General features: G+C 36.5%; 3 protein-coding genes across 3 annotated transcripts in view; all 3 read right to left on the bottom strand.

Annotated features, from left to right (window-relative positions):
• slc44a5a (solute carrier family 44 member 5a) overlaps positions 1-6,523 on the bottom strand; it is a 94,095-nt gene extending 87,572 nt beyond the window's left edge. The window contains exon 1 of the mRNA XM_077217840.1: positions 6,179-6,523. Within this exon, the coding sequence (XP_077073955.1) occupies positions 6,179-6,215 (37 nt within the window). The 5' untranslated portion in view covers positions 6,216-6,523. The remainder of the gene's footprint in view (positions 1-6,178) is intronic.
• A 2,929-nt stretch (positions 6,524-9,452) lies between these two features.
• On the bottom strand, positions 9,453-20,350 carry sdr16c5a (short chain dehydrogenase/reductase family 16C, member 5a). Its single transcript, XM_077217240.1, has 7 exons — positions 20,040-20,350; positions 19,490-19,829; positions 18,544-18,675; positions 18,334-18,433; positions 17,773-17,917; positions 13,199-13,324; positions 9,453-10,308 (listed from the first exon to the last, which is right to left on the bottom strand). The coding sequence occupies exons 2-7, from the start codon at positions 19,808-19,810 to the stop codon at positions 10,212-10,214; spliced, it is 921 nt and encodes a 306-aa protein (XP_077073355.1). The 5' UTR covers positions 19,811-19,829; positions 20,040-20,350; the 3' UTR covers positions 9,453-10,211.
• A 2,300-nt stretch (positions 20,351-22,650) lies between these two features.
• Positions 22,651-26,124, bottom strand: penka (proenkephalin a). Its single transcript, XM_077217186.1, has 3 exons — positions 25,984-26,124; positions 25,575-25,715; positions 22,651-23,779 (listed from the first exon to the last, which is right to left on the bottom strand). The coding sequence occupies exons 2-3, from the start codon at positions 25,710-25,712 to the stop codon at positions 23,180-23,182; spliced, it is 738 nt and encodes a 245-aa protein (XP_077073301.1). The 5' UTR covers positions 25,713-25,715; positions 25,984-26,124; the 3' UTR covers positions 22,651-23,179.
• Positions 26,125-27,488: the final 1,364 nt, after the last annotated feature.

Raw genomic sequence — 27,488 nt, 5'->3', positions numbered from 1 at the left:
GATATGAGTTGTGAATATTTAGCCTACACATTTAAAGTTTGTAGTTTGCATTAAGTTACACTAACAACAAACGTTGGATTTTAATCAAAGACATTTTTTTAACCTCGATACCCCACTCCCCCTTTTGTGATGAAGGTGTGATATGTGGGACCGCTCTTGCTAAATCAATGAAGTGCTAGCAAACACTGAAGGCCACCCTCGAGGACCTGATAATATGGTAGCAGTTCAAGGGCAGAAGCTTATTCTCTCACCCACTCTCTCAAACAGAGCTCTTGTCTGCCCTCTATAAAAGAGGAATGATATGTATTAACAATGAAAGATGTCTGAAATATTCATCCCGCAGAAGATGCAAATACAGAGGCTTTATGCTCAGATGACATGATTCATTGTCAAGTCAAGGACTGGAGGGATGGTAAACGTGCAGTACATGCACCCTATGAACCTAGAGCGAATGTTTCTACCTGCTGTGTGAATATGAAAAATCATTGCACATTGGCTTCTTACTTTTCTTGTTTCTGCCTAATTATACATTTATTTGTAGTTTTTAGAGTAACTATTTTAGAAAGCATACTGAAACTCTTGCAAAATGTATAAAGGAACACAATATTTGGATTTCAATTCCATACAACAAATTCGCTTTGCAAAGAGAAAAAGGTAGGGATGCACCGATACCAATTGTAGCTGTTACCAATAAGCTGATAATTAATTTCATGTTATGGTCGATAATCAATATCTCAGAGATATTTGATGCTATTTTGCCTAAATAAATGAAAAATTAAGCATTAAGCAACAAAATGCTGCAAGTGAATATAGGGATAACAAAGTTGTAATGCGGGACGCACCGTTCTCGTATCTTTCATATGGATTTCCAGCAGCTGGGAAAAATGGCCCAGTTTAGAAAAGCACTGTACCACAGTGGCAAGGAAGCTGACAGGCTGGATTATCTCCTTCTGACAGCCCAGGAATGCAACTGTCTGGCTTTGGCTAAAGCGAGATAAGACCTGGCTGACAAAGAAGAAGTAACATTCGTTTGCTTTCCTCTCGATTATCTTCAGTAACAGAAGCCCAGTGATGGGTAGTGATTGTAACAGCCAAAGAACGATTATGTTTTCATACTTGCTTGAAGAGGATAGTATTAAGCTGTTGTTTTGATTTTAAAACAATCAAAATAGAGGTTGACCTCAGCAAATGACACATCACAAGAGACATAGTGCTACTAAACAACACAACACTACCAAAGATATTTTCAACCCTTGTTACTCAACAGGGGCAATTCTAAGACTTTGTGCATATGATCTGATGTGGCTCACCAGAGATTGAGGGTTTGAATCTTCCTTGACTGACAATAAAAAAGGTAAAAAGCAATTGGCAAAATTCAAAATGGCATCTGTATATGTGCCAGTGACATATTTGGTCCCATTTTATTTTGTGATGGAGAAGACCATATTGTACCTGCCTATATGATGTGCACTACCGTTCAAAAAGTTTGGGCGTTTTTCAGCAAGGATGTGTTAAATGGATCAAAAGTGACAATAAAGACATTTTTAATGTTACAAAATATTTCAAATAACTGCTATTCTTTTGAACTTTATACTCAACAAAGAATCCTCAAAATATCACGGTTTCCAAAAAATGTTTTCAATCTTGATCATTTTTAGAAATGTTTCTTGAGCATCAAATCATCATATTAGAATGATTTCTGAAGGGTCATGTGATACTAAATGAGTAATGATGCAGAAAATTCAGCTTTGATCACAGGAATAAATCACATTTTAAAATATATTCAAATAGAAAACAGCTATTTTAAACTGTAATCATTTTCACAATATTACTGTATTTTTGATTAAAAATAAACAAATGCAGCCTTGGTGATAATAAGAGACTTTCTTTCAAAAACATTAAACCCATTTCCAACCCCAAACTTTTGAACGGTAGTGTATTTCTCTTTGAAGCTATATTCTTCTACGTATATCATCCTCATGCAATGAACTCGACTCACAATCATAAGCTCTTTCAAAAGACTACAGTTACAAAAGAGACCAAAACATTGCTAACTGGTACAGACATTCAATTTATTACATTTCATTTCATGAACAGAACCAGTCCTCAAAAAAAAACAAAAAAAAAACAAAACAAAGGCTTACGTTTCAAACATCGGTTTCACTAACTCCTGACCATGACGAAGTAATTGACTCCCATTTAAGATTTCTCAGCCTTGGCTATGGCTATGGCTTATCACATCACTTAGTGATGGCACATCATAAAAATTTTATCCTCTGGTCCCAAATTTGCCCTGCTGAATTATTCATTGACTTTACTGCAGTCCAACTAAAAATAGACACTACTTGTTTCTCCTTAGCTTAAAGGCTTTAACACCGCATACTGTAGTGAAGCTAATGACGAGAGCATTTCCCAGCATTCCCAGCAGTCACTTTGACAATGATCTTTTTGCAGATGAGTTGCACATCATTTATCAGCGCACCTGTCACAATTCCCAGCAAACAGAATATACAGAATTCGAGGCCCTCAGTCGCATAGCATCTGTTTATTTCGTAGCATTAACGGATGAGTTTAATTTTCAAGCTCCTATCTGCACTTCTGCTGTTTGTGATCAAATAAATCTAATCCTGCAGAAAAGTAAGAACATCTCAAACAGCTTTATCTATGAAGTTTAGTTACTCACTATTAGTTTGTGTCGTACCTACTCACCTATTTAGATCTGAATATCCAGTCTTTTAATAATTTATTTATAACCGACACTCCGTTTACACGACACCATTTTCAACGGAAAACTTTTTATGCGCTTTGGCCTTTCATTTACACGACAATGGCGTTTTAATAAAAAAAAAACGGTTTTCAAAGTGCAAGTTTGAAAATGATACCGTAATTGCCCTGGTGTTAACTACAAAAACGCGAATGTGTGAAAACGGTGATGTCATGCACATGCATATTACTGCATGTTCAGTCTTTAGGCGCATAGTGTTTCTTTACAAAGTGACGTCGCCAACTACTGGTCTGACAGCAGAATACAGAGTTTTTAATCGTTTTCACAAATCAGTGTGAACGGGGATCGTTATGACGGCGTTGTCGTTTGCACGCGAAAAACTCAAAGGAAAAACGTTTCCGTTTTTTTGGTACATCTTTGTCGTGTAAACATACCCTTGAAAGAAAAAGTTCTTTAGAGAACCTTAAAGGGTTCTATCTGCTACTTCATCGAACCTTTTAGGGGTTCCCATCATGGGATCATTTTATTGATTTAGTTTCAATTAATGTATTTAGTTAACTTTGAATTTTAATTAAATTCATGAATTAAACAGCTCGTAAACATACTTTATCATTATAAAAAATGTAAATATCCCAGTAAACAGTGTGATGCAATCATTTAAGACATTTCTCCTGATATAGAACCTGCATAAAGGGTTCTTTGAGTCAAGAACCCTAGGGGAACCCATTGAACCTTTTTTTCTAAAAAAGTGAAAAATTCACTCTTTTTACTAAGAGTGTGCTTGGATGTAACTTTCATTTGAGCACGGATTTGTATTTAAATGAGAAACCGAAAGCTTTTCTGCGGTCAGTCTGCCATAAATAAATAAAACAAAAAAGTAGGATAACAACAAAATTTAGCATGCAAATGCAGCGGGTTAGGAAACCAAGTGACCTTTTCTAAGGATTTTGCTCCCAACCTGCATATTTATTCCTTATATAAATATTATGGTAAAAGGGTCAGCAAGTTCCTGTATGCCATTTTAGAATTCACAACAGCTATGAAAAATACATCACAAAATATCCTGTAAAATGTCATAACTCACATCTGAGACTTTAACTTTAATTCTAAATGACATCATTCTAAAAGTTTTGTGCATTCAAATAAATCTGTTTCACATTTACATGGATCTATCAAAGCCATGTCCGCAAGTATGCACAGATTAGATGTCTAATCTGTCTGGTTTCTGGATCAAGCACAAATTTAATTACATCTCCCAGTGACACATGAGTAATGGCGTCAAACTGAAGTGATTTAGGAGCAAGCGAGGCTAAACGACAATAACAGTAGAGAGCTTTACCATGGTTAATCGAAATATGAAGGAGAATGTGTAGGTTATATTCCCAGCATCAGTACAGCATTACAAATGATTCCACTGAGCATAATAACCACGGTCACAGATGTGCAGCCACATAAAACACGATTAAAACGAACAAAAACAGGCCCTGAATCTTTGAATTGTCATGATGTTGGAAGATGTGCATTTGAGGACTGTATTAAACTTGCCTACCAAAATTTTGCACACATTTTGGAGCTCTGTGTTACAAAACGTTAAGAAGTTAAGTTATACTGCATATCTTAAAGATTTCACAAAAAGCAACACAAGTGCAATGGTAATAGCATATGTTTTGGTGATATATCATCACTGCGTTTACGCGAGCAGTTTGTGATTGGCGTGTTCACAACTCCATTTCTGCATGTGCTGAAAGTCTAATTTGCATTTTGGAACGTAACGTGCGCTAGGTTTCCTCTATTTACACATTTGCATGATTTCCAATATTTGGGGAGAATTTTTACACCATTTCAGAAGTATTCCACCAAAATAAAAGCACAAGGATTCAATTTTTTTAAAAGCTTGAGGGTATTGAAGTTTGAAAATGGAGACTTTAAAGGAGTAGTTCACTTTAAAATGAAAATCAGCCCATGATTTACTTACCCTCAAGCCATCATGACTTTCTTCTTTCTGCTGAATACAATCAGAGTTATATTAAAAAAATGTCCTGGCTATTCCAAACTTTATAATGGTATAGGATTGCAACCAACAGATTGAAGCTCAAAAACGTGCATCTATCCATTGTAAACGGGGGTTAATAAAGGCCTTCTGAAGCAAAGTGTTTGTGTAAGAAAAATAATCAAATTTAAAACTTTATAAAGTAAATTAACTAGTTTCCGGCCAAAAAGTATGTTTATATAATATATATATTATATTACTTATATATTATTCATACATTTATATTTGTGTGTACATATAACAAACTTTTATGTTAGATGCAATTAACCATGATTAATCAATTTTACAGCACTAATAATAATATAATAATTATTATTATTATCATTCTAGTTGAATGCAATATATAAACACGTACAGTACTTACATTATTTTATTTATTTGCTTGCACTTCATGTGACTTAACCAACATCAAAAAATTGTGAACATGCAAGTGTGTCATTAAATTAATTAAATATTAACTTAAAATCTTAGGGGGTACTTCAAATATATATATATTTTTATGCCTAAGGTGTTTGGCTGGAAAAAAAATTACAAAAAATTGGGGAACCCCTGCTCTAGAGGCTTCTGCAAATGTCACAATCCAAGGAACCACAAACGGTGACTCAAGCATCTCTTCATTTTTACTATAGTATAAGAAATTGAATTCTGTTGGACTTTTAAGCCAGAGCAATGATTTTAATATCCATTGTGCATATTTCAAACATATGACAGTAAGCATGAATGCATACATCCGAAACCTCATGCTGGTTATCAGATGGTTGACCATTTAAAATACAGGTACACTTGCTTCTGCAAACCGACAACACGACAAGAGCCCAAAGACGTATAGTATTTTTCTGTAAATTCCTACAGTATAAATAATCCTGTTTTTATTATGGATGGAAAGAGCATTTGCAACAACAGAAGATGGTCTTTTCACACTTCCATTTGTGACCTGTGCTTTTAATTTTAATATCTCACGAGCAAGGTGATAGGTTGTGGTCTCCACTGTTCCTCAATGATTTGCTGAAAGCCAACACTGCACATGATGCCCTTGGCAACACAAAGTTGCTGCCTCCTCTATTTCTGCAGGGTAAACAACCCATACTAATACATATAGGCACGTTCAAAAATGAATCATACTTCTGATTAATCTCTCACTTATTAAGCATATCACAGTTTGTGCAGTTGTGGCTAACATAAACCATGCAGTAATTCCCAAGGGCCATATTTTTTCCACGTCTTGGTGCAAATATACATTTTAAACTTTAATTCCCATGTATTGCAGATGGGAATGAACACTCCTGCAGCACACCTTCCATTGAAGATTAATGTTACAAGTTATCCATGCGGAGAAAAACTGACACCACACAAGGAAGAATACATGTAGGCTATAGTACATAACGCTTCCAACAGCAACTTACCATAATAAGCAGACGGGACTTGGGATTTTCTTGCCATCGCAGCGTGGACGTATGTTGCTGGGTTTGCAGGCGCCGGTGGGTTTGAAGAATACGGTGTCGCTCGCCAAAATCCAAGTTTAATAGATTCCCTCACGCGACTAACACGTCAGTGATGTTTACAGCGGAGCGTCATCAAACGTGCGGAGCGCGCGCACCGCTCAACATACTGTCACTGTAGTGAGCCAGTCCAACATCAATGGCAGGGTAACGGTGTACAAAATAAAATCAACAAAGGTGGATTTATCCAGTCTGGGACCGCACAAGCGGTCTGCAGATCGATATTTTCCTGTTTTAATTGGACTAAATTTAATTTAGAAAAAAAAAACATTTAGTAGGCCTACTAACTTTGTGATGCTGCATTCACGTACACTAGCCCAATTCTGCTAATAAAGACTGCAGTTACTTGCACATTTATAATGTGACACATTATAGGCAGAGCCTGAATGCACGCTTATTTGGTCAGTGTATTGTGTAGCCTACGGGATAAATTAAGCTGTCCGTGAAGATAGTTTTGAATGTCTCACACGCGTGACTATAGCGCGATCCAGTGGCAACAAGCTACATTGCATCATCGAGGTACAGGGGTTGGACAGCCAAACTGAAACACTGGCAATATAGGTTTGACGCCTATACGCGCGGCCTGGTGGCCAATATTCACTGATTTTACATTCCATTAGATCAGGGGTATCCAAACTCGGTCCTGGGGGGCCACTGTCCTGCAGAGTTTAGCTCCAACCCCAATTAAACACACCTGAAACAGCTAATCAAGGTCTTGATTAGCTGTTGAAGGTCATTAGGCATGCTAAAAACTTACAAGCAGGTGTGTTGAGGCAAGTTGGAACTAAACTCTGCAGGACAGTGGCCCTCCAGGACCGAGTTTGGACACCCCTGCATTAGATAGACCAGAGTGTGGAGGTTGAATTAGCGGAGCAATAGCACAGCTGGACCTAAAATATTGCAATCCACACTAGATAATGGGAGACATTATCAGAGTTCAAAAGATGACAAATCTTTGTTTTGCGTCTTGCTGGCTCATCTGTGGACAGGACAGCAAGTCTTTGTGGTGTATCATGAGCTATGGTATCCAGGGTAATGTCGGCATACCACATCCAACTGTCGACGCAAGAGGAAGCTGTCTGAAAGGGATGTCCAGGTATAACCTGGACTGTCTCCAAAAACATAAAACCACAGCTGTCCAACTGACTGCAAAATTAAATGCGCACCTGTTTCCACCGAAACTGTTCGTCAGGAGCTCCAGAGTCAATATTCATGGTCAGGCTGCTATAACCAAAACCTTTGGTCACTCGTGCCAATACCAAATGTTGGGTTTCTTTGTTGCCAACAGTGCATATTTTGGCCAGTGGTCAATGTGAAACATGTATTGTTCTCTGATGTGTCCAACTTCACTGTCTATCCCATATCTGTGGGAGTTATGGTGTGGAGGAGCCTCATAGAGGCTTACAGCCAGACTGTTGCTGCCCGGAATGAAGCACATGGGTGGATCACTGATGGTTTGGGCTGCAATATCATGGCATTCCCTATGGGCTTAATAGGACCGTTACTGCCAAGGACTATCGAACCATTCTGGAGGTCCATGTGCACCTAATGGTTCAAACATTGCACCCTGAAGGGGTGTCGTGTATCAGCATCAGCATGGTCATGCACCAATACACACAGCAAGACTTGAATGGCAGAATAGTTTGATGAACACGAAAGTGAAGTTTAACATCTCCTGGCCTGCACAGTCACCAGATCAAAATATTTTTGAGCCACTTTGGATTTTTGGATTTGCTATTTAGGAGGAGCACGTCAGAAAACATTTTCCTCCACTGTGCATCAATTTTTTTTATTTTTTTTTTACATTTTAGCTTTTACTCCTAAATTACATCGTCTCATATGACGTAAAACACACAGCCCATGATTAAGTTGAAATCTGCATTTAAATGACATTGCATTTCATGAAAAGTTACATTTTTTTCTTTAAATTTGAACAAAATCACATGAGCAAGACAAGGCTGCATGTAAACTGATATTCGTGTGTGACTTTTACAAGTGATTTTATCCAGTTATGTCCAAACTTGCAGAGTTTAGCGCCAGCTTGCCTCAACACACCTGTCTGGAAGTTTCTAGTATCCCTAGTAATACCTTGATTAACTGGTTCAGGTGTGTTTAATTAGGGTTAGAGCTAAACTTTACAGGACAGTGGCCCAGGAGTAGAATTGGACACCCCGGACTAGAATATTTAAGTATTTGCTCATAGTCATTCTACTCCTCTCTGGGTTTTTACCCGACTCTGAGCGATGGAGCTAGAGCGGGGGAAAAAACAGTGCTCTTTCAAAACCTGTTCTTCCTTTCAGGCAAAATTACAAATCCGGTTGCAAAAAAATATATAAATGCTCTAGAAAAAAAAACTCCTATGCACTGCTTACATAAGTTGTAATAAATTTCACCATTCATGGAACATCACTTTCAGCCAATTATCAAATTGTGTAGAATTGAATTTAGACTGTAAACATGAAAATCAATTGCGCTATCCTCAATCTGACATCTGGGAAATCTCATCACCCTTTTGAAAGTGCTTCAAATATCTTTTTGTGTACTTCAATTTAACCTCCAAATTTTCTCCCAGAGATTCTCCAGCAGGTCCAATATTATGTTTATTTAATAATTTATCTGCATTAGTACTTAAAAAAAAAAACATCCCGAGAGAAATAAGCCAAAACAAGCATACAGCGGTTAAATCAGATTTTATAACATTTCTAATATTATAATATCCTCCTGGGCTGGTGCTGCACTTTGAATATCTTTTCTATCTGATGATCTGTGGAATGAGGTGCTGCGATGACAAACAATAAATTGAAAATCTATTTCTTTCTCGCTGAAGGCCTCATTTTCTACCCTCTATCCAAAATCTCAAATGCAACCTTAGCAACCGAATCAAATCTCTGCTCTCCTTTGTGTGGAAGGTCATAAAGGGCCAAACCTGAGACATGTCAATCACTTTAAGCAGCTGGTAAAAGGTGATCTGTGCCTTAGACATGGCATTTTCAATTGGGTTGTCCGTTCCCTGTCTCACATTACTGCAGGATTGCAAATTGAAAGCTGCATAAAAATGCTACTATGTCTTCTCTATGTAACAGCTCAGGATGTAAAATTTTATTTAATATGGTATATTTAAAGGTAAATTCTGTGTATTTTTGTCTTGGCATTAGAGCTATTTATAGGGCCGAAACAATTCAGAGCCAGTTGAGTTTATTTATTACAAACACATGGTTAAAAGGTTTGCAGACAGACCTACACCATCTCACATTAATGCCATGCTTGTTTGTCTAAAGTTCCTGTAAGAAAAACAGTTTTCTCTTTGAGAAGCAGTTATAATATCACAAACAATACTTAACAACACTAGATGGTGCCATATGTATGCAAATCTAGGATCCTATCCATTAAAAAGGAGAGCTGGTCATTTTGCAAGCCTCAAAGTAGTCTTATCAAAGCTCAAACAAAACCGTTCCAGAAGCATAATTAAATTATTATTATTAAACTAAATCGGCACGCTGTTATTATTGGCCGCTTAAGAAAAAAAGAAAAAGAAAAAAAAGAACTTACAGAACAATTTCTGGCACAAACAGGGGTAAACACAATAAATAAAATGTAAATATTTCACACTTATTCAGTCATGTGTACCACTATAGCACAAGTAGGCCTACATCTGACATTGTTGTTACTGGTATTACCATATATATCTTGCTTTTGAAATTAGGCCAACCTTATATCATAACTATGTCTAACATTGTAATAAAAAAAAAAGAAAGAAAGAAAAAAACATTTTCAGTAAAAAAAAAAAAACAACCTCTTCCCCAATATCAAAACAGTATGTAATGAGATTTTATGATATAATGAAATAACTGTTTGGCAGAGGTAGCTACAAATAATGAAAAATCATGAGTGTTAATATACAGAGCATCAAAATTTAAGGAAATTCGTTTAATTACATTTAGTCTCTCTTCTTTTCCCGTCCTCTGAAAGCATCCATGAAATTGAAGGCACCCAAGTACATACCCAGGACAACTGATTGCTTGAATGGGATGACACTGTAAAGAAAAATAAACAATATAATATATATATATAAGCTTTATATTAATTTGCACAAATATGGGTGTCTGAACACACGAGTTACTAAAGTCTGAAATCAAATCATCTTTGGTTTATTTAAAACTACAAATAGCTCACATTACAACATATGTTAAAATCTTTTTTGTTGTTGTTGTATACAGATATACTATCCACAAAGAGAGAAATTATTTCAAATTGGAGCAAGGTGCCCAGAAAAAGGCCAATTTTCAGGACTGAAAATAATGACCAGGCCTGGAAATGAGATCATTCACACCTAATGCACTGAGATTCAACATTCATCATCATGCTGGAATAATACATTTGATGATTTAAGTGAATCAGATCGGTTATACATGTTTCTGTAAAAAAGGAAAGGGAGCATTAAAATAATAAAGAATGCCTCTTCCCTTTCAAATACTGCAGCTTTGATAATTATGACTCTACTGTCCAAAACACATTAAATACCAAACACAGATTGCAATTAATTGGCCAATTTTATGCACTGAAGTCTGTCTCACAGCCCACACAAACAGGTGTTGCTTTATCTTCCGAGTTAGCATCAGTAATTGTCACAGCTGCATAAGAAAGAGCTTCTTAAGGTTCCTCTGTTTTCAAGCCATGGCCGGGTTAAATCTGTTATGAAATACAGACACTAGTACAGCTGCAAAATATTTCACCTACAACTGATACAACTTGCGAGACTGGTTGCAGCTGTGAAACAAACTGTGAGTTTCTCCTTAAATACGACGTTCTTAATCATTAATATGAAATAAGCAGACTAATACAGTCTCGTAACCACAGCAATGTGCATAATTAAATTTAAGTTCATAAACAACAAGATGTCATTTCCACCCCAGCAAAGGTGAAGTCAGCACAGGAGCAATGAATCACAGTGTTCCTGTCATTCATTCGGTCTTAATGTCCCCGGGGAGACGAGTAAATCACGCACGCACACAACCCTGTCCTATGAGGTCATTGTTTGAGAAACAGTATTGTTCTCTGGCATTGCTTAAGGCTAAACTCTTAGACCTTTAGTTCACTCCAGATACTTCCCTCAAACCCACTGGATCCCTCTTTACTGCAGCAGATTTCCTTTGCCATCAACAGTCTATAGTGAAATTATTCATGTCACATCCCTGACTCACTCCACAGACAACAGAAAATGTATGGGTTTAACTTTCTGCAGAGCTTTTCTGTTTCCATCCACTGTGTGGATCAAGCCTGTCAGTGTAAGGACCAATTAAATGTGTATTTCCATTTACACAAGGGCCACTAGTTCAGTATGTGTATTCAGATGTTCTACTGCTGCCATGTAAATGTGACTGTTACGTTGTGTATACAAGTCTAGAAAAGGTTTTCTTTGTCTGCAACATATAACCCAAGAAAAAACAAATCCAAAAGTTGTAAACTATGTACACATATGCACACTAGAGAGTCTGGAGGTAAGACTTTTTTTTAAATAAGTCTCTTCTGCTCACCAAGGTTGCATTTAGTTTATAAAAAATAAAGTAAAAAAGTAATATTGTGAAATATAAATTTCAAATAACCCTTTCTATTTGAATATGTTTTAAAATGTAATTTATTTCTGTGATGGCAAAGCTGAATTTTCAGCATCATTACTCAAGTCTTTAGTGTCACATGATCCTTCACAAAGCATTATAATATGATATGATGATTTGCTGCTCTTGCTTTCTTGTTATTATCAACAATGAAAGCAGTTGTGCTGCTTAATAATCCAGTGGAAACCAGGATACATTTAAACAGCATTTATTTGTAATAGAAATCTTTTTTTAACATTATAAATGCGTTTACTGTCTCTTTTGATCAATTTAATGGGTTTTTGGACCACAGTAGGTTTGGACAACAGTCATTGGGTGCTTCTCAAACAGAAGGCTGCGTCCCAGTAAGGTTGCATATCTCGGCTGCTACGTCATCAAGCTCCGTCAAAGGAGCCTCAGGCCCTGCCCCAAATCAATCCTAATCAAATCAAATTAAATCAATCCTCAGGCCCTGCCCCAAATCAATCCAAATCAAATCAAATTAAATCAATCCTCAGGCCCTGCCCCAAATGACACCCATTGTAAGTCCACAAGCCGTAAGTGCATTTGAGGTGTGCCATTTGGGACAGGCCACAATTTATTTTATGCCCTTCAGTCAACCTGTTTTGAAGGATGCATCAAATATATCCTTTGCATCCTTCAATCACCCACAATCCTTTGCACACAATCCAATTCACAAAAAAAGAATTAGCAGAAAATGTATCAGCACTGAGCTTGTCAAATTTCACTATGTAATGCAAGACAAAAAATATATATTTTTGAGAATAAGGCATTGTTTTCTTTTGTTTTGGTGTAAACTGAGACCACAGACAGTTGTAATTACCAGTACTGCATTAATAGAAAGGCAGTTGATATAAATGATTTTAATATAAAGTATTTTTCAAATTATAATTAATAGAATTTGACCATAAGGGCAGATACATTGATTTCATTGCCATGCGCACTTACAAGACCGACTCATTCTAGCGTTTAATGCGGAGGAAGACTCTCCAAAAGGACTAGACTAGGAAGGGCCTCACTAGGATACAGCCTTTCAATTGAGAAGCGGCCGTTATGTTCATATAAGAACAATTATATAATGCTTGCAGTCTGCAAGCATTATATAATTCAGTTGCATAGAAAGGCTTTTTAACTTCTATTTGAAGCTGGAAAAAACAGAAGGGTATGCTGGAAAGATAAGATGTACTACAAAGCATTAAAAATATGAAACATTTTTACAGATAGAAAAACTGTTACAGATAAACATTCTAAACACGAGGACATGTTTTTACCTGGAGAAGTTTGAGATAAGCATATGAAACTAACTTACCCTTTTAAAGCCCTTAATAAGTATAAGGTCCTTGGAAGTAGAAGGTAAACTTGGTCTGTCAGAATGGCACCGACAATCCTCTTGGCAACATAGTCTGGCTCCAATATGGGCAGCAGTCGGGGCCACCTGCACACAAGGCACATGCTTTGATTTAAACGGCTATTTTTTATACAAACGGATGAACCCAAAATGACTGCATGCTTGGGTACTTAAAATAGGATCTTTAAGATCGGATATACTTAAAATAGGATATTTAAGTACATTTTACATTCATGTTAAGAGGAAAATCTATAGCCTTAAAGTCTCTTTCACTCTCACACATACTTGTTACGTGTCGCAACAAATACAAAACGCGCTACATGCAATGCTAGTTTCCAAACAGCACCAGATGACAGACAGTGGAACTATTCAGACAAAGTAGCCCCAGCCCTTAGGCAAAGGACCATGCTGAGGGCTATAAACCCTAGAGCATTTTTTATCATTGCTGTTAAACAACAAAACAAAAACAGCGCCCTCAACACGTCAACAACGAACCAAACTCATCCAGTCTCAGCTGTTTACAGTGTTTGAGGCTAAAAGTAGACATTGTTCACGGGCAGCCAATGAAGACCATAGGCTGGCATTATGCAAATTTGTTACAAACATATGCAGGTTTGAGCAGGAAGAAAGACTGGAATTACTGACGACTTATTTCGGCAGTTTAGAATCGAATATTTTTTAGAAGACAATAACTTTATTTGTTGTGCATTTTGATCTTTGAAACTTTGCAGACCTTTTACATTTACAAACAGCTGTATTACACACGGCCAGTTTCCACAATAGGGGAACTTGAATGTGGGTTTCGAACAAAAAACATTTACAAACAGCTGTATTACACACGGCCAGTTTCCATAATAGGGGAACTTGAATGTGGGTTTCGAACAAAAAACTGAGAAAACCATGTTTTAGTCTTGTTTAGTCACCTATAGTCTTTAGGCAATAATCAAAACATTAGGGGTGTAACGATACCCTCATGTCACGATTCGATACATATCACGATACTGAACTCACTATAGGATATTATTGCGATACTCCAAGACATATGGTAAAATTTTAACAACAAAAAAAATGCACTGTTGATTAAAATGCTAAATTTGGTATTACATTGCCGGTGTAAATGAAATGACTTGGTGCTGGTAACCCAATGCACAGGACAAAAGTGACACCAGAATAAAAATGTTCATGATTATGAAGCTGAAAATAAAGAATTATTTTAGACGAATATGATTAGTATATATATATATATATATAAAAATAACAGGCCACTTTTTACTGGTAACAAGACATTTTGCATTTCCAGGACCCAAAAAATCCCCCCATTGCATTATTATATGGCTCTGTGGAATACTTGATTCTGATTGGTCAATCGCACCATCCAGCGGTAAATGATCCCAGATAACAACCTCTCAAAACAGATAACGCAGGCTCATCCGGGTTACTGAAGTCAGCAGCGCTATACATTGCTTGGAGCTGTTTTTCTTCGTGGAAGTTTTGCATCTGGTGAGCTAATAAATTATTAAAACTCAGTCGAATCAATATTTTGTGTACAGTTATTTAATTATGCCATTCAGTATCGTATACTCGCTCTTCTTGTTTCATACAAACGCAGCTGCTGCCATTTTGTGACTATTGTTTTGTACACTGTTGGATTATAAGATACAGAGGAGGGGTCTTGAATCAGCCTGAAGGGGTTGTATTCGCTATAACAACCGCCTCGCTCTACATTATCCCGCTTCTTACATGGCTACCTACCAAATAAATCAATTTGACACAAAATATTGATTTAAAAAGGAGTTTATTGATTTAAAAACGATTGTATTGCTCCAGAGTGAACATAACTGTGTCTATGGCAATGCTCTGTTTTTCATGGAAACAGTGTGTTATACTTAGCAGCGGTCTGTTATCAAGAATTATACCATGGTCTGGGTGAATACTCTTGATCTTGATTGGCTGCAGGGAGTCCATTAAAAAGTGATAGAGGACACCTAGTAAAGGAGTTCTGGTGAAACTGACCGTTTACCGTTTGAAATTAATAAATAAATGCGCTGGCTACATCAGCTGTGAGTAACCATAGCAACAGGCAGTCAAAGTATCCATTTACAATTTATTGTATCAAAAAAACATCTAGTTAGCCATTATACATAGCCTACTAATACAACAATGAGCGAAAAATTGTAAATAAAACGGAGAAACGACACAAGGAGATAACACCGCTGAGCGGACTATAAATATCTCCGGTTGCTAAATAAACCATCAGGCAAAACCAGGGAATCCAAGTCATTGTTTGTAAAAACTTTAGATTTCGATTGTAAAACTAATTAAAATATAACCTAATGTTTTAAAAATGTTATTTGGCAAGTGACCATTGTATAAGCGGGTTAATGTCCTTCATGGTGTCCATTGTCTAGGTATTAATGGACTTCGGCGGAGGCACGAAGGTACGCCTCGCCGTCGCCCATTAATACCTGACAATGGACACCTCGTCGGGCATTAACCCTTACATAACAGACCACATTCTACATTAGAATTCAACAAAGCCAAGTAATAAAGTACTTGAATGTATTACTGACACCAAACCTAACAATACAGATTGCACTATCAACGATACATACTGTTGCATTTTTGTATTGTGACACGATATATTGTTACACCCCTACAAAACATAGATGGGAGTAGATCAAGTCCATCAATACCATGAAAGCTTGTTGTTAAAGGATTAGTTCACTTTAAAAAAAACTTTCGCTGATAATTTCCTCACCCCCATGTCATCCAAGATGTCCATGTCTTTCTTTCTTCAGTCGAAAAGAAATTAAGGTTGTTGATGAAAACATTCCAGGAATTTTCTCCATATAATGGACTTCAATGGGACCCAAACAGTTCAAGGTCCAAATGACAGTTTCAGTGCAGCTTCAAAGGGCTTTAAACGATACCAGACGACGAATAAGAGTCTTATCTAACGAAACAATCGGTTTCAAAAATATTTCAAAAATAAATAAAAAAGTTTAAGTTTTATAAGCACAAATGCTCGCCTTGCTCTGTTCTGTGATACACGTTAGTGACGGCACGTAATACGCAATTACGTTGAAAAGGTCACGCTTCAGTGTTTACAAATGTGAGGAAGGAGGACCATATACACATATTCAAATGTCTTTAGGTCAGTATACCGTTTAAAATGCCCATTTCGTGTGCGTATCCTTGGTGTTTTAATATTAAAAGGCTAAAAGTATACATTTGTAAACACTGACTCGGTACTTCCGCTTACGTCAAGCGTGACCTTTTCAACGTAATTGCGTATTTCGTGCAGTCACGAACGCGCGTCACAGAGCAAGGCGAGCATTTGTGCTTATAAAACTTAAACTTTTATTTATTTTTGAAATGACCGATCGTTTCGCAAGATAAGACTCTTATTCATCGTCTGGTATTGTTTAAAGCCCTTTGAAGCTGCACGGAAACTGTCATTTGGACCTTGAACCGTTTGGGTCCCATTGAAGTGCATTATATGGAGAAAATTCCTGGAATGTTTTCATCAAAAAAAAGAAAAAAAGAAAGAAAGACACAGACATCTTGGATGACATGGGAGTGAGTAAATTATCAGCAAAAGTTTTTTTTAAAGTGAACTAATCCTTTAACTCTTCGTGGGCTAGAATTTTTTTACTCTGTTCCATTAGCCAGTTTTGATATATGATATTGAAAGTTTGGGAATCACGTAACCTTACTTGTTTCTAAACAAATTCTATTAGCTTTTTCTGGTTTACACCGACCTTTTTCTTCACTTATTTTTTGAGCCGGAGATGCTGTGTACTATTTCAAAAGACCAGTAACAGTGAAAACATAGAATGCTGGAAAAACTTGTTCATGACAGGGAAGCGTTGAGTCATAAATGATAAAAAAAAAATCTCATCAATGGCTAAGAAAGAGTTAAAAAAGTTGAAATAAACCATTTAGTGACAAACATTATTTCCCTGGGAAAGTCTGATCATAGTAATTTAAGTTGCGTTTGTGTCAACAGTGCTTTATTTGTCAAGCTCCATGAAGCACAGTCAAAGACTGTGTCTCTTGATTGTATACATTTACAAAGCAGTGTGCAAAATCCTGCCTACAGAGATTCTGATTATGGCTAATTGGAAAATGTGAGATAGAATAGCCCTGAAATTATATCCTTTCGACAATTTGAGAGTGAAGCAATATTGAGAGATTGATCATTATCTAAAAAGTAGGTGTTTTTCTTTAAATTACGTCTTCAGTTCCCCGTTCAAATGCTGCAGCTTTAAATTAAAAATGTGTTTGGGGATGAAGTGCACTGTAAAAAAATTACTTTTGTGATTGGATATCACAACTTTTTATCTTTTGTAAAATCAACCTATATAATTAATTGAGTTCAAATAACAATTTTTTGAGTTTCTATTTATTAAACCAATCTCCTTCATTGTATTAACTCAAATTTTTTATTTCAATTAACTAAATTAAGGCAACCAGGTAACTTACTTTAGGTTAAACCAATAATATTTTTTTACAGTGTGTCTCTGCTAACTTACTTTGTATTGCAGCCATCAAACAGGCCTGTGTTGATGAGGTATGGGCAGACGATTGTGGTTTTGACTCCATCCTTCCCCGCAGATATCATCTCATATGCCACGGACTCGGCAAAACCCACAGCAGCAAACTTGCTTGCGCAATAATCTGTGTGAAAAAGATGGGCAAGTTAGGAGACATTTGTACAAACGTGGTAGTGACACTGCAAGGTAAACCAGTTTTAGGCATTTCAGAAACCAGCTCATTCAAATCTGAAGTCCAGAAGTCACAGGAATTCACAACATTATCTCAGATATCCGTTTCCTGTTAAAGTCTACACTTTTATTTAACACACACCAGTGGGAATAAAACCACACTGAGACTGTGATCTACAAGTTGTGTATTAAAAATGTGTGTTCCTTCATGTCTGCTGACAAACTTAAACAACAACAACAACATTAATTTCTTGCCAAACATGTTATTTGAAAGACTTAAAGCCCTGAAGGACTTTGTTAGTTTTCCAAAAGAACCTCTGGTGAGAAAGCAGTTGTGTAAGAGATAAGAGGACATAGTGAATGCTTTACCTGCCAGTCCATTAACACCTATCAAGCCTGCAGAACTAGCAACACAGACCAGATGTCCATGGTTCTTTTCTGTCATGGCGGGCAGAAATGCTTTATATGTCTAAAACAGAGGCATAACCACAAATGGACATTTATACAAAAAAGTGGCTTAAAAAACAAACAAAGTGCCATATAAAATTTTGGGGAAAAAAAGAAATATAACAATCTTACCCAAAAGTGGGACATTGCATTAACTCTGAGTGTCTTCTCAACAATTGCATCAGGAGTGTCCATGAACTTATTACCACTGACTATTCCAGCATTGTTTATTAGTATGGTGACATCGCCGATTTCACTTTTTACCTAGAAGTCAACAAATAACAAATATGAGTAAAAGATTCTGGACAGTTAGATTAAGATCTGAAATGAACCATTTATTAAAAGTTATATGTAATGTAATAAGTCGCCAAGGTCCTGTCCTGACTGACCAATCAAAATCAAGTATTGGTTGCCAGAGACAACAGAGCTGCAGGAATGACATCACACACAAAACGTGGAAGTGAGTTAGCATTTTAGCAGGTCCTCCCTTCCCGGAGCCTACCTACCTTTAGCTTTTTTAATTATCTTGATGGACAAAACGTGCAAGTATCATAAACTTTTTCTGATCACAGAGCTTGTTTTTAGTGATAATCCAAAGGTCTATGGGGAAATCCTATTGGGGTTTTCTCATGGGAACTAGCATGATGCTAAAAGCCGGTTGGCCTACAAAGTGACGTCAGTACTGCATCACTCTATGGTCCAATAGTTTAGCGGTCATGACACAATAATATATGACAAGTTACAGAATGTCACGATTGACCATTCAGAATCAAGTATTGGTTACCAGGGACAATGGTCCAATATATAGTTTAGCACTCATTAGGCAAAAAATAAAGGAATGCAGAATGTCACAGGACTGATCAATCAGAATCAAGTCTTTCAAGTGCAGTTATAAGGACATTTAAAAGGGATGCAGAGGTGCGTTGCAATACCTTAGATAATGCGTAATAATGTTAGAAAAAATCAATTGTCTACAGTATTTAACTCCAACTATGTACTCAGACCACTTACGGTTTTGAATTAAATACCCTCCATTCCAGGAAAACAGCTCACAAGAGCCGGTTTGAACTTGGATTACCTGATCTGCCACTCTGTAGACAACATCTCGATCACCGCAGTCACACTGATAGTAATGTACCCTTGACGCTCCTTTTTCTTTAACCTGCTTTGCGGTTTCTTTCAAACCATCCACATTAATGTCCCACAGCACCAGTGAGACGTCGAGTGGGGCAAACTCAAGGGCCATCAGTCTGCCAATGCCACAGCCTGCCCCAGTGATGAGCACAATCTCTCCAGACACATCTTTCTTTTTCTGAGGGACGAAGAGTTGTATGAGGAATTCCAGGTGGTAGTAGATGGTTAACACAATCAACTGAAGAGTCTCCAAGAGGAAGTTCATTTTGAGAGGTTCAGAAGACCTTATGAATATCATGACAAAAAAAACAATGAATCACTGTGTGACTAAGACAGGCTTATACAAGCACTGCAGAAAACCAGTGTAGCGAGAAACACATTGAATGAAAAGTAAACTAGTACTTTATGTTCCTGTCTGTCTCTAAGAATTTAAGTTTGTAGATAGCAAATATAAGCCTGAAGAAGGTCTTGTTAGAGAATGTAACATGATTTACCTTACTGTGCGAGATACAAAGTCCCCGGATGAAGAGTCGTCAGGTGGCAGTCGGTAAATAAATATTTGTTCTTCAAATGAATATGAACATGAACCACAAACGACGAGAGCTCGCGCAGAAGAATGACGTTACAACCCACTCCTGCTCTTCGACCTAGTGGAGAGACTACAGACACACTACTTAACCAGTACGGCAGGTTAACTGGAGTTTACCTGTTTGAAAGAAGTCGGTCCAGGGTGAAGGGACGGGTTAAGTGAGAAACACCTCGGTCACGTGACTCAGCTGACTGCACTGATTTGTGGGAGTTGTGCAAACTTTTGCTAGACCAGTTGGACTCATAGATGGTTGGACTCCCCACATTCCGCCGCTTCACGTCATCTCGCCCGCCATCTTGCAACGGTCAGCGAGTCCCACTCACTCACAGTTAGATGTTGTGAAAGCACCGATATTGAAATCCCCGAAGATATGGGATAACCTTTCACAGGTGAGAATGTTTTGGTTTGTGTTTTCATATGTCTTAACTCAAAATGTAATATTTTTACTATTGTAAAAAAATATATATGTTTTTTTCATTTAATATGGTAACATTTTAATGTCTTGTTAGTTGACACCTTTGTATGGAAGAATAAAAAATATATATTTTCCGCCACAGAATTTAAAAAAAGGGTAATTGCGACTTTTTATCTCAGAATTCTGAGTTTTTATCTCGCAATAATTTTTTCCCAGAATTGCGAGAAATTGCGTGTTATAAAGTCATAATTGCTAGATATAAATAACTCGCAACTGCGAGAAATAAAGTCAGAATTGCGTGTTATAAAGTCGCAATGGGAAGGTAAAGGTTTATTTTCCATGGGTCTACCCAGTCTGTTGGAGTTGTACTTCAATTTTAATGGTAACATTTTTAATCACTTTTCTTTACAGGGATAATAACTTGTTCAGCCCGGGGTGGCTATTGTTATTTTATGTAACGTTACCTGTAATATTTATGGCTTTAATAACTCTAACCCCTTATTCTTTTCCAAACCTTGTAAAAAAAAAGTGTTGCTTTAATTTGAAATTTACTCCAGTAGCTTTTATTATGAGAGGGGATTTTCCTGATTTGCATTTAGACGATTTCCCCAAGACTCAGTATTAACAGCCTTAAAAGTCATAAAAAAATTGTTTTAACAGCCTTGCTTTGCTGGATGCATAGGTCAATGGAAGCAGTTTCTCCTCATTTACATGGTTTAAATCAGATATATCAAAATAAAAATCTACAATAGACCTTTGGCTTAAATATCTGACTGGCTGGTTTCATTTAGCCTATTAGTTCCTGTACTATTTCTTCTGCCCCTCTAACTGATCATGCCTATTGATGCTGAAATATCTGAGGTTTATAACAGTTCTCAGAGACGGCCAGGATACTGGAAACCAAATACTTCTTTCATACAATATTCTTCTTGTTCAAGTATTAGGAACATCATTGAAAAAATGTTAAGTTAATTCAGTTTCAGCAATCACAAAGTGGGAACTTTTGATGTAAAAATGTCAAAATTCTCCATACAGTTTTCTAAGGCAAATGATTTGAGAAGCTCTGTAGTCATAAAGGAAATAAATAATATTTTATGTCTATCTTCTCCTAGTGAACAGGACCAGGAGAAGTTGTGTTCACTGAGATCTTAATGTTCTTTATGCAGAGAAGGCCAAATGTGCATTCATCAATTCAAAGGCAAAGTGGCTAGAATTTGGTTAGAATATTTAATTATTATTATTATTATTTTAAAAACAAGAGAAGAGGTGAGTGGAAAATGATTTCTTCCTTTGTAAACCTTTTTAAACATAATGTCTCTCCACACTCATATGGAATAACCCAAATGTGTTATCTAAGAACAAGACTATATTTAAAAAAAATGGTTTGATAAGGGAACTATTTTTGTTTCAGATTTGCTATTGGTTATGGTGAAGTTCATACGTATCAACAATCTATACTTTAGAGTGCGTCTTCATATAGAGATTACCATAAAGGTAATTCATTCTAATTGCTTTACCTTGTGAAAACACATATCCATTATAACTCAATTGTTGTGCAGATTCCAAAACGCTTTATTGCAGGTATTAATATTAAATGATTAATGAATCTAAACATGTTTTTGGTTAACAATCAAAGTATTCAGGAGTCGACTATTCAAAAAATCGACTTTAGTAATTGAGATGGATCATCAGTACGCCCTCAGAAATACCCATCATCCATCCATCCATCCATCTATCATGCATGCTCTTGTACATTTTTCCTTTCCCCCCTTTAGTTATGACACTGTTTTTGAGTAGATAAAAAGATAGCAAAAACTTGCTAAAATACTTAGTCTTGAGTAAAGTGTTTTATGTAATTATCTGCATAAGTAATTTAACTTTACATCATGACTGGCTAGCAATGCTCTTTAGCCTTGACCATATTCACAAAATAGTACAGCCTCTCAGACATTATTGGTCAAGTAAGTGGTGAAAATATGAAAATGTGGGTCTTAATAAGCTACTGAAGAGGGCCATTAAGGCAGTGACACCGTAATAATGGAGAATATCTTCCACTAGCGAAATGGCTTAATTTGTAAGAAACAAATATCTCATTGATACATTTCACTTCTGCAGTAAGATGAATTTATTGTATTCTGTACAGCTAATGGCTCAAAAATCTTGCTTTGATTTAAACAAGAACAAAAGCTGCTGAAAAGTTGTTAAGAAATGCATTAATCATCAACAATCATCACGGCAAACTTAACCTCACTATGTTCAATGAGCGAAGCAGACTAGCTAATGTGATGAGATTCTCAGAGAACAAAGCAACACAGTGAAAAGTGCTTTTCATTCGTCGTGATGTGACCCAGAAATAGTTAGATAATTGTCCTCTGTCTTTACCAAATGTCCCCTCTGATGGGTGACTCCATTGTAAGTACAGAGAATGTGAAAATATTCTTTTTTTCTTTTTAAAACACAAAACCTAGTCACAGAAAACACAAATGTACATTGTACATTATGGAGGAATATTCAGCAGCAAAGAAAATAAATAAGTAGTCATTTAAAATGGATTCACATGAAATTGGTACAGTGCAAGCTCTACACAAAGTAGGAACAGGTCATTTAGGATGGGTGTCCATGTTTTAATTCTAATCCATGAATCCTCCATATCTCTTCTGCATGCCAGGCAGTGCCGTCTCGCCTCCGTCCTCCCAAGTGCGTTTCAGAAACCCATTGCTTTTCTGGGTGTCCAACCATTCAGGCCTGCCCACTCTACGCATAAACCCCCCGTATCGCTTTTGCAGGTCTCTCCCTGCCTCCCCTAGACCACTGTTCCCCTGTACGCTCCTCATGAAGCCCCCATAGCGTTTGACCACGTCCCCATCATGCTGCTCCTCTGACTCTGAGGCGAGACCGATTCTGAGGATCTCTCTCAGCATCTCCACTTGCCGGTCTTCAGCTCTACCTTCTGTCTCGTCCTTCTTCATAAAGCCTCCATATTTCTTACTGATGAGCTCTGCATCGTCACTCTCTGCTTGGGCCCCCGTGCCGATCTCTGCTGCTTTCTTAATCATGAAGCCCCCATAACGCTTCATGAAGCCTCCATATTTCTTGTTGAGAAGGTGGTCTGCGCTCGGTTCCTCTTGCTTGAGGCTGTCGATGGCAAGGCGATCCTCTTCTGAGAGGATGTTTTTGCAGACTTCTAGTTTTCTGGAGTCCACAGTCCCTTCACACTCTAATGTGCAGGTCTAGAGGAGAAATGAATGACCGATCAATGCAAGGAAACATTTGGTCCACCAGAGGGCACACACATTCAGTCTGCTGAATTCAGTGCAGATGCACAATAAAGAGTGCCAATAATTACTTCTGACAATCTGCATGGTGGAAAATGTTAATTCAGTGAAGCACTCTGAAAACCCGGTCACAAGAGAAAAAGAGATAGCTAGACTTGAAGAACTTGCTTTGAATTGGTTTTGATTTGAATATTATGCTACAGCACAATTAACTCTAAGTGAAAATTATATCACTTGTGCTTGTATACTGCGTTCACATAAGAATACACAATATAAAACCAGACATTTGACTGTATAGAGTGTATAATGTTCATCTTTTGTTCAAATTCAAAGTCACATTTTTGCAACGGGTCATGTATTATTTGAAAAACATTGCAAACTAAATTTTAGCTTAGTTGATTTGTTTTACTGAATCTATTACAGAAGATCTACATATTATGTATGTCACCTATCGGTGACATAGCCCTTGTGAAAAAAAGGTAAGTGTAGGCTACTTGAATTGAATGTGACTTCTTGTATACTTTTAAGTCTTAAAAGATATTAAAAGTATGTAATAATTTCAAAATTTTACTATAAAGAACATTTTAAATAATGTTTGAATCTCTTTTTTCATGCTTTAATGTTTACTGACATACTAAAAGCACATGCACAGTAATTCATTATAGTTATGTCTGTAGTTCAATATTACATTTCAATAAAGTTCATCGATTTTTAAATGTATAAATTGTAGCTTCGTTATAAATTTGTAATTACAAATATATTTAAATATATGACATGTAAGTTTCAAGAGAAATTACATTAAAGCATATTTTAGTTTACCATAATGCTAGTCAGCAATTGCATTCTACATAAACACAGTAAAAGAAAGTTGCTGCCTTAAATCTTTAAGTACAATCAACTTGGATGTTTATGTCATTCAAATTAAATTACATTAAACTGACTTAAAAAAAATTAGTTGAGTCTTATATAACTTCAGAAAAGTTGAAAATTGCTGAACTTATTTTGATGAGTTAAAGCAATGTAAAAACATGTTGTCATAACTTATTGATCATATTTCTTTTTTTAATTATAAAATTACAAGGATGTACTTAAGTGTGTCAAAAAAAAGCTAATTGCATTTTATATCAATTTAAATAATATTTTTTATTTAACTGCAATTAAGAGTCCAAAAACATTACATTAATTGATTTAAGAACACCAGGGCTTGTTTAATCTGGCAAACAACCATTGCTTGCCTAATATTAAGTAAAAAACAAAAAAAGCTTTTTCTCCGTTTCTCATTTAGCATTTTTATAGCAAATAAATATTGCCAAGGCTTAAATATAGGAGGGACCAGGGCTACTTATCATTTTACTCCAGTTAATATTTCTCATGTAGGTTCAGATTTGAAAGTCAATTTTTGTATTTGACTGCAAAATGCTATTGAACATTTCTGCCATAAGAAAAAGAAGTGAACTGAACAGTTCACCATGTTGTCTAACAATAAGGCTAATTCGTCACGATAGAATGCCATTTTGTAAACAGTAAAACAATTATGAAACAGCTAAAAAAACTAAAAGGTTGCATTCCACAATGTCAACTTATATTATAATTAACAAATTGTATGAAATCAACGTGTGACAACTAGCCCCGACCTGACTTCTATGAAAAATACTCTTGCCTGAGAACACAGCTGAACCTTTTAGTTAAAATCTATGGTCATTACATAGTTTCAGACTTTTGTCGGAATATATATGGAAATGAAACTCACCAGTGTGTCGATCTCTGTCTGATGCCGGAACAGCCGGTAAACGCAGAGCGCGCAGTCTCTGCCGCATTCAGCTCGAACCATCAGCACGAGACAGGCGCTCAAAGCCAGAGTCCACCAGGAGTTCACAGTTAACGCCATGGGCTACGAACGAACAGTTTACCTTTACTTACATGAGGAAAATGTAAAGCAATATGTGGTAGAGTCTTGAAAATTTGACATAAAAGTGGTAAATATAATTTGCATGTACAGTAGGCTACTTTAAATGAGCGCGTAAAATGTATTATTTATAGTAGGCTACGCGCATTTGCGCATAAAATAACCCATCGAAAGACCAACCAACTCATCCAGCAAATGAAATGATTAGTTAATCAGTTTAATTATCCTACTTTAAATTCTGTTCAAAGTTTACCTGTTTACAGTAGGATAGTTTCTTGGCAGTGTCCACCGTAGTGATGAATATGTTGCTTTATAGGAAAGATCTCTCGCCAGGTCTGGTGCAGATCGTCTTCAGTATCTCACAGTACGAGGATAAACTCCACACCTGCTCTGTTGAGAAACGATGGACACACAACTTTTAAGCAGTGTTCCCTCGTGACGACACGTTCTCATCTGACGTCAGCAGGAAGCATCATGCATAGATTGACGGCGGTGACGTTTTATTTATTTTTTGCCTGAGAAAATCAATTAATGTATGATATTTTTCGATTTATATTATATTTATTGAATTATATTTAGTTTAAGGTGATCAAAAGTGCATTTGTTGGTAAGTACTGTGAATATTTGATTATTATTTGTCATGCTGAGAAATGTAATGCTCTGCAGTCCATTTTGTGACCGCTTTTAATGTAACATAATGCTCTATTGACCCACATTGGCCATCATTTTAAACAATATATATATATATATATATATATATATATATATATATATATATATATATAGGTTAGTTGATTCCCTTCACTTCAGACAACAAAGCAACAGTATTTTTCTGTATTATTCTTTTTTGTTGAGGGCCTATTGTGCTGAAGAGTGCATGCTGTTCTGTTTTTTTCTTTCTTTTCTTTTTCTCCTATGAGCATGGGTAATTACTAATGGGGTCTGACAGTATACCTCTTAAGACAGGTAAAAATTGTAGACTTGCATGTACTCAATCCAGCCATTCAATCTGTGGCTTTGTCTTGAGCCGTGCCATGTGTAGGCTATACCATGATTAGTATCAGTATAATTGTGACTGTTTTGTCTGAGATCATTGTTTTGCATCCTTCATATTATGTCTGCAGTGTTTTTAAACATCGGTCGCAGCATTTTGACAGTTGGATCATAACATTTAGTCCCATATGGATATTTGTTCAAATATCAATTTACAGGAAAGGTCTAGCTCTTCCTCATTGAGCCCATTCAAGCTGACGTCAGGCAATTCAAAAGTTATCACAGGAAATTATAGATCTTTCTATTGCAGAATCCACATAGCCTGAAGCATAAGAAAGTGGTTGTCAGGACATTAACGGACATCAATTAGAGGCTTTTGATTCTGGAAATGACAGCTAATTCTTTAGACTCATTTTAAACTGTATGCTGTAAGGCGTTAAATTAGATTGTGAAGAGGATAAAACGAATTATATAATTTTTTGATCCTATTAACTGCATGGAAATCAACACTTTTAAGTTGTGATGAAACAGAAGTAGTGATTTAGAGATCTTCTCTAATCTATGATGTACATCTGAGTAAAAAAGATATTGAAAAAAAGAAAAACATGTAAGTTATAGTGACTTGGTTCTGCCTTCGTTTGTTGCCTGAATGGAGACAGATCTGTTTGTGAGCTTGCAGTCGATTGTAAGAAAGGTGAGGGTTTAAGCATCTAAATAATTGTAGAAGACTGGCATTCATCAGAAAAGTTTGTTTTTTCATCAAAA

The sequence above is a fragment of the Siphateles boraxobius genome, unplaced genomic scaffold (assembly GCF_051911475.1).
Source record: "Siphateles boraxobius isolate OS27281-9 unplaced genomic scaffold, OSU_SipBor_1 1, whole genome shotgun sequence".
Classification (NCBI taxonomy): domain Eukaryota; kingdom Metazoa; phylum Chordata; class Actinopteri; order Cypriniformes; family Leuciscidae; genus Siphateles; species Siphateles boraxobius.
The sequence above is the reverse complement of the archived record's forward strand: the minus strand, read 5'-3'. Positions and strand labels throughout refer to the sequence as shown.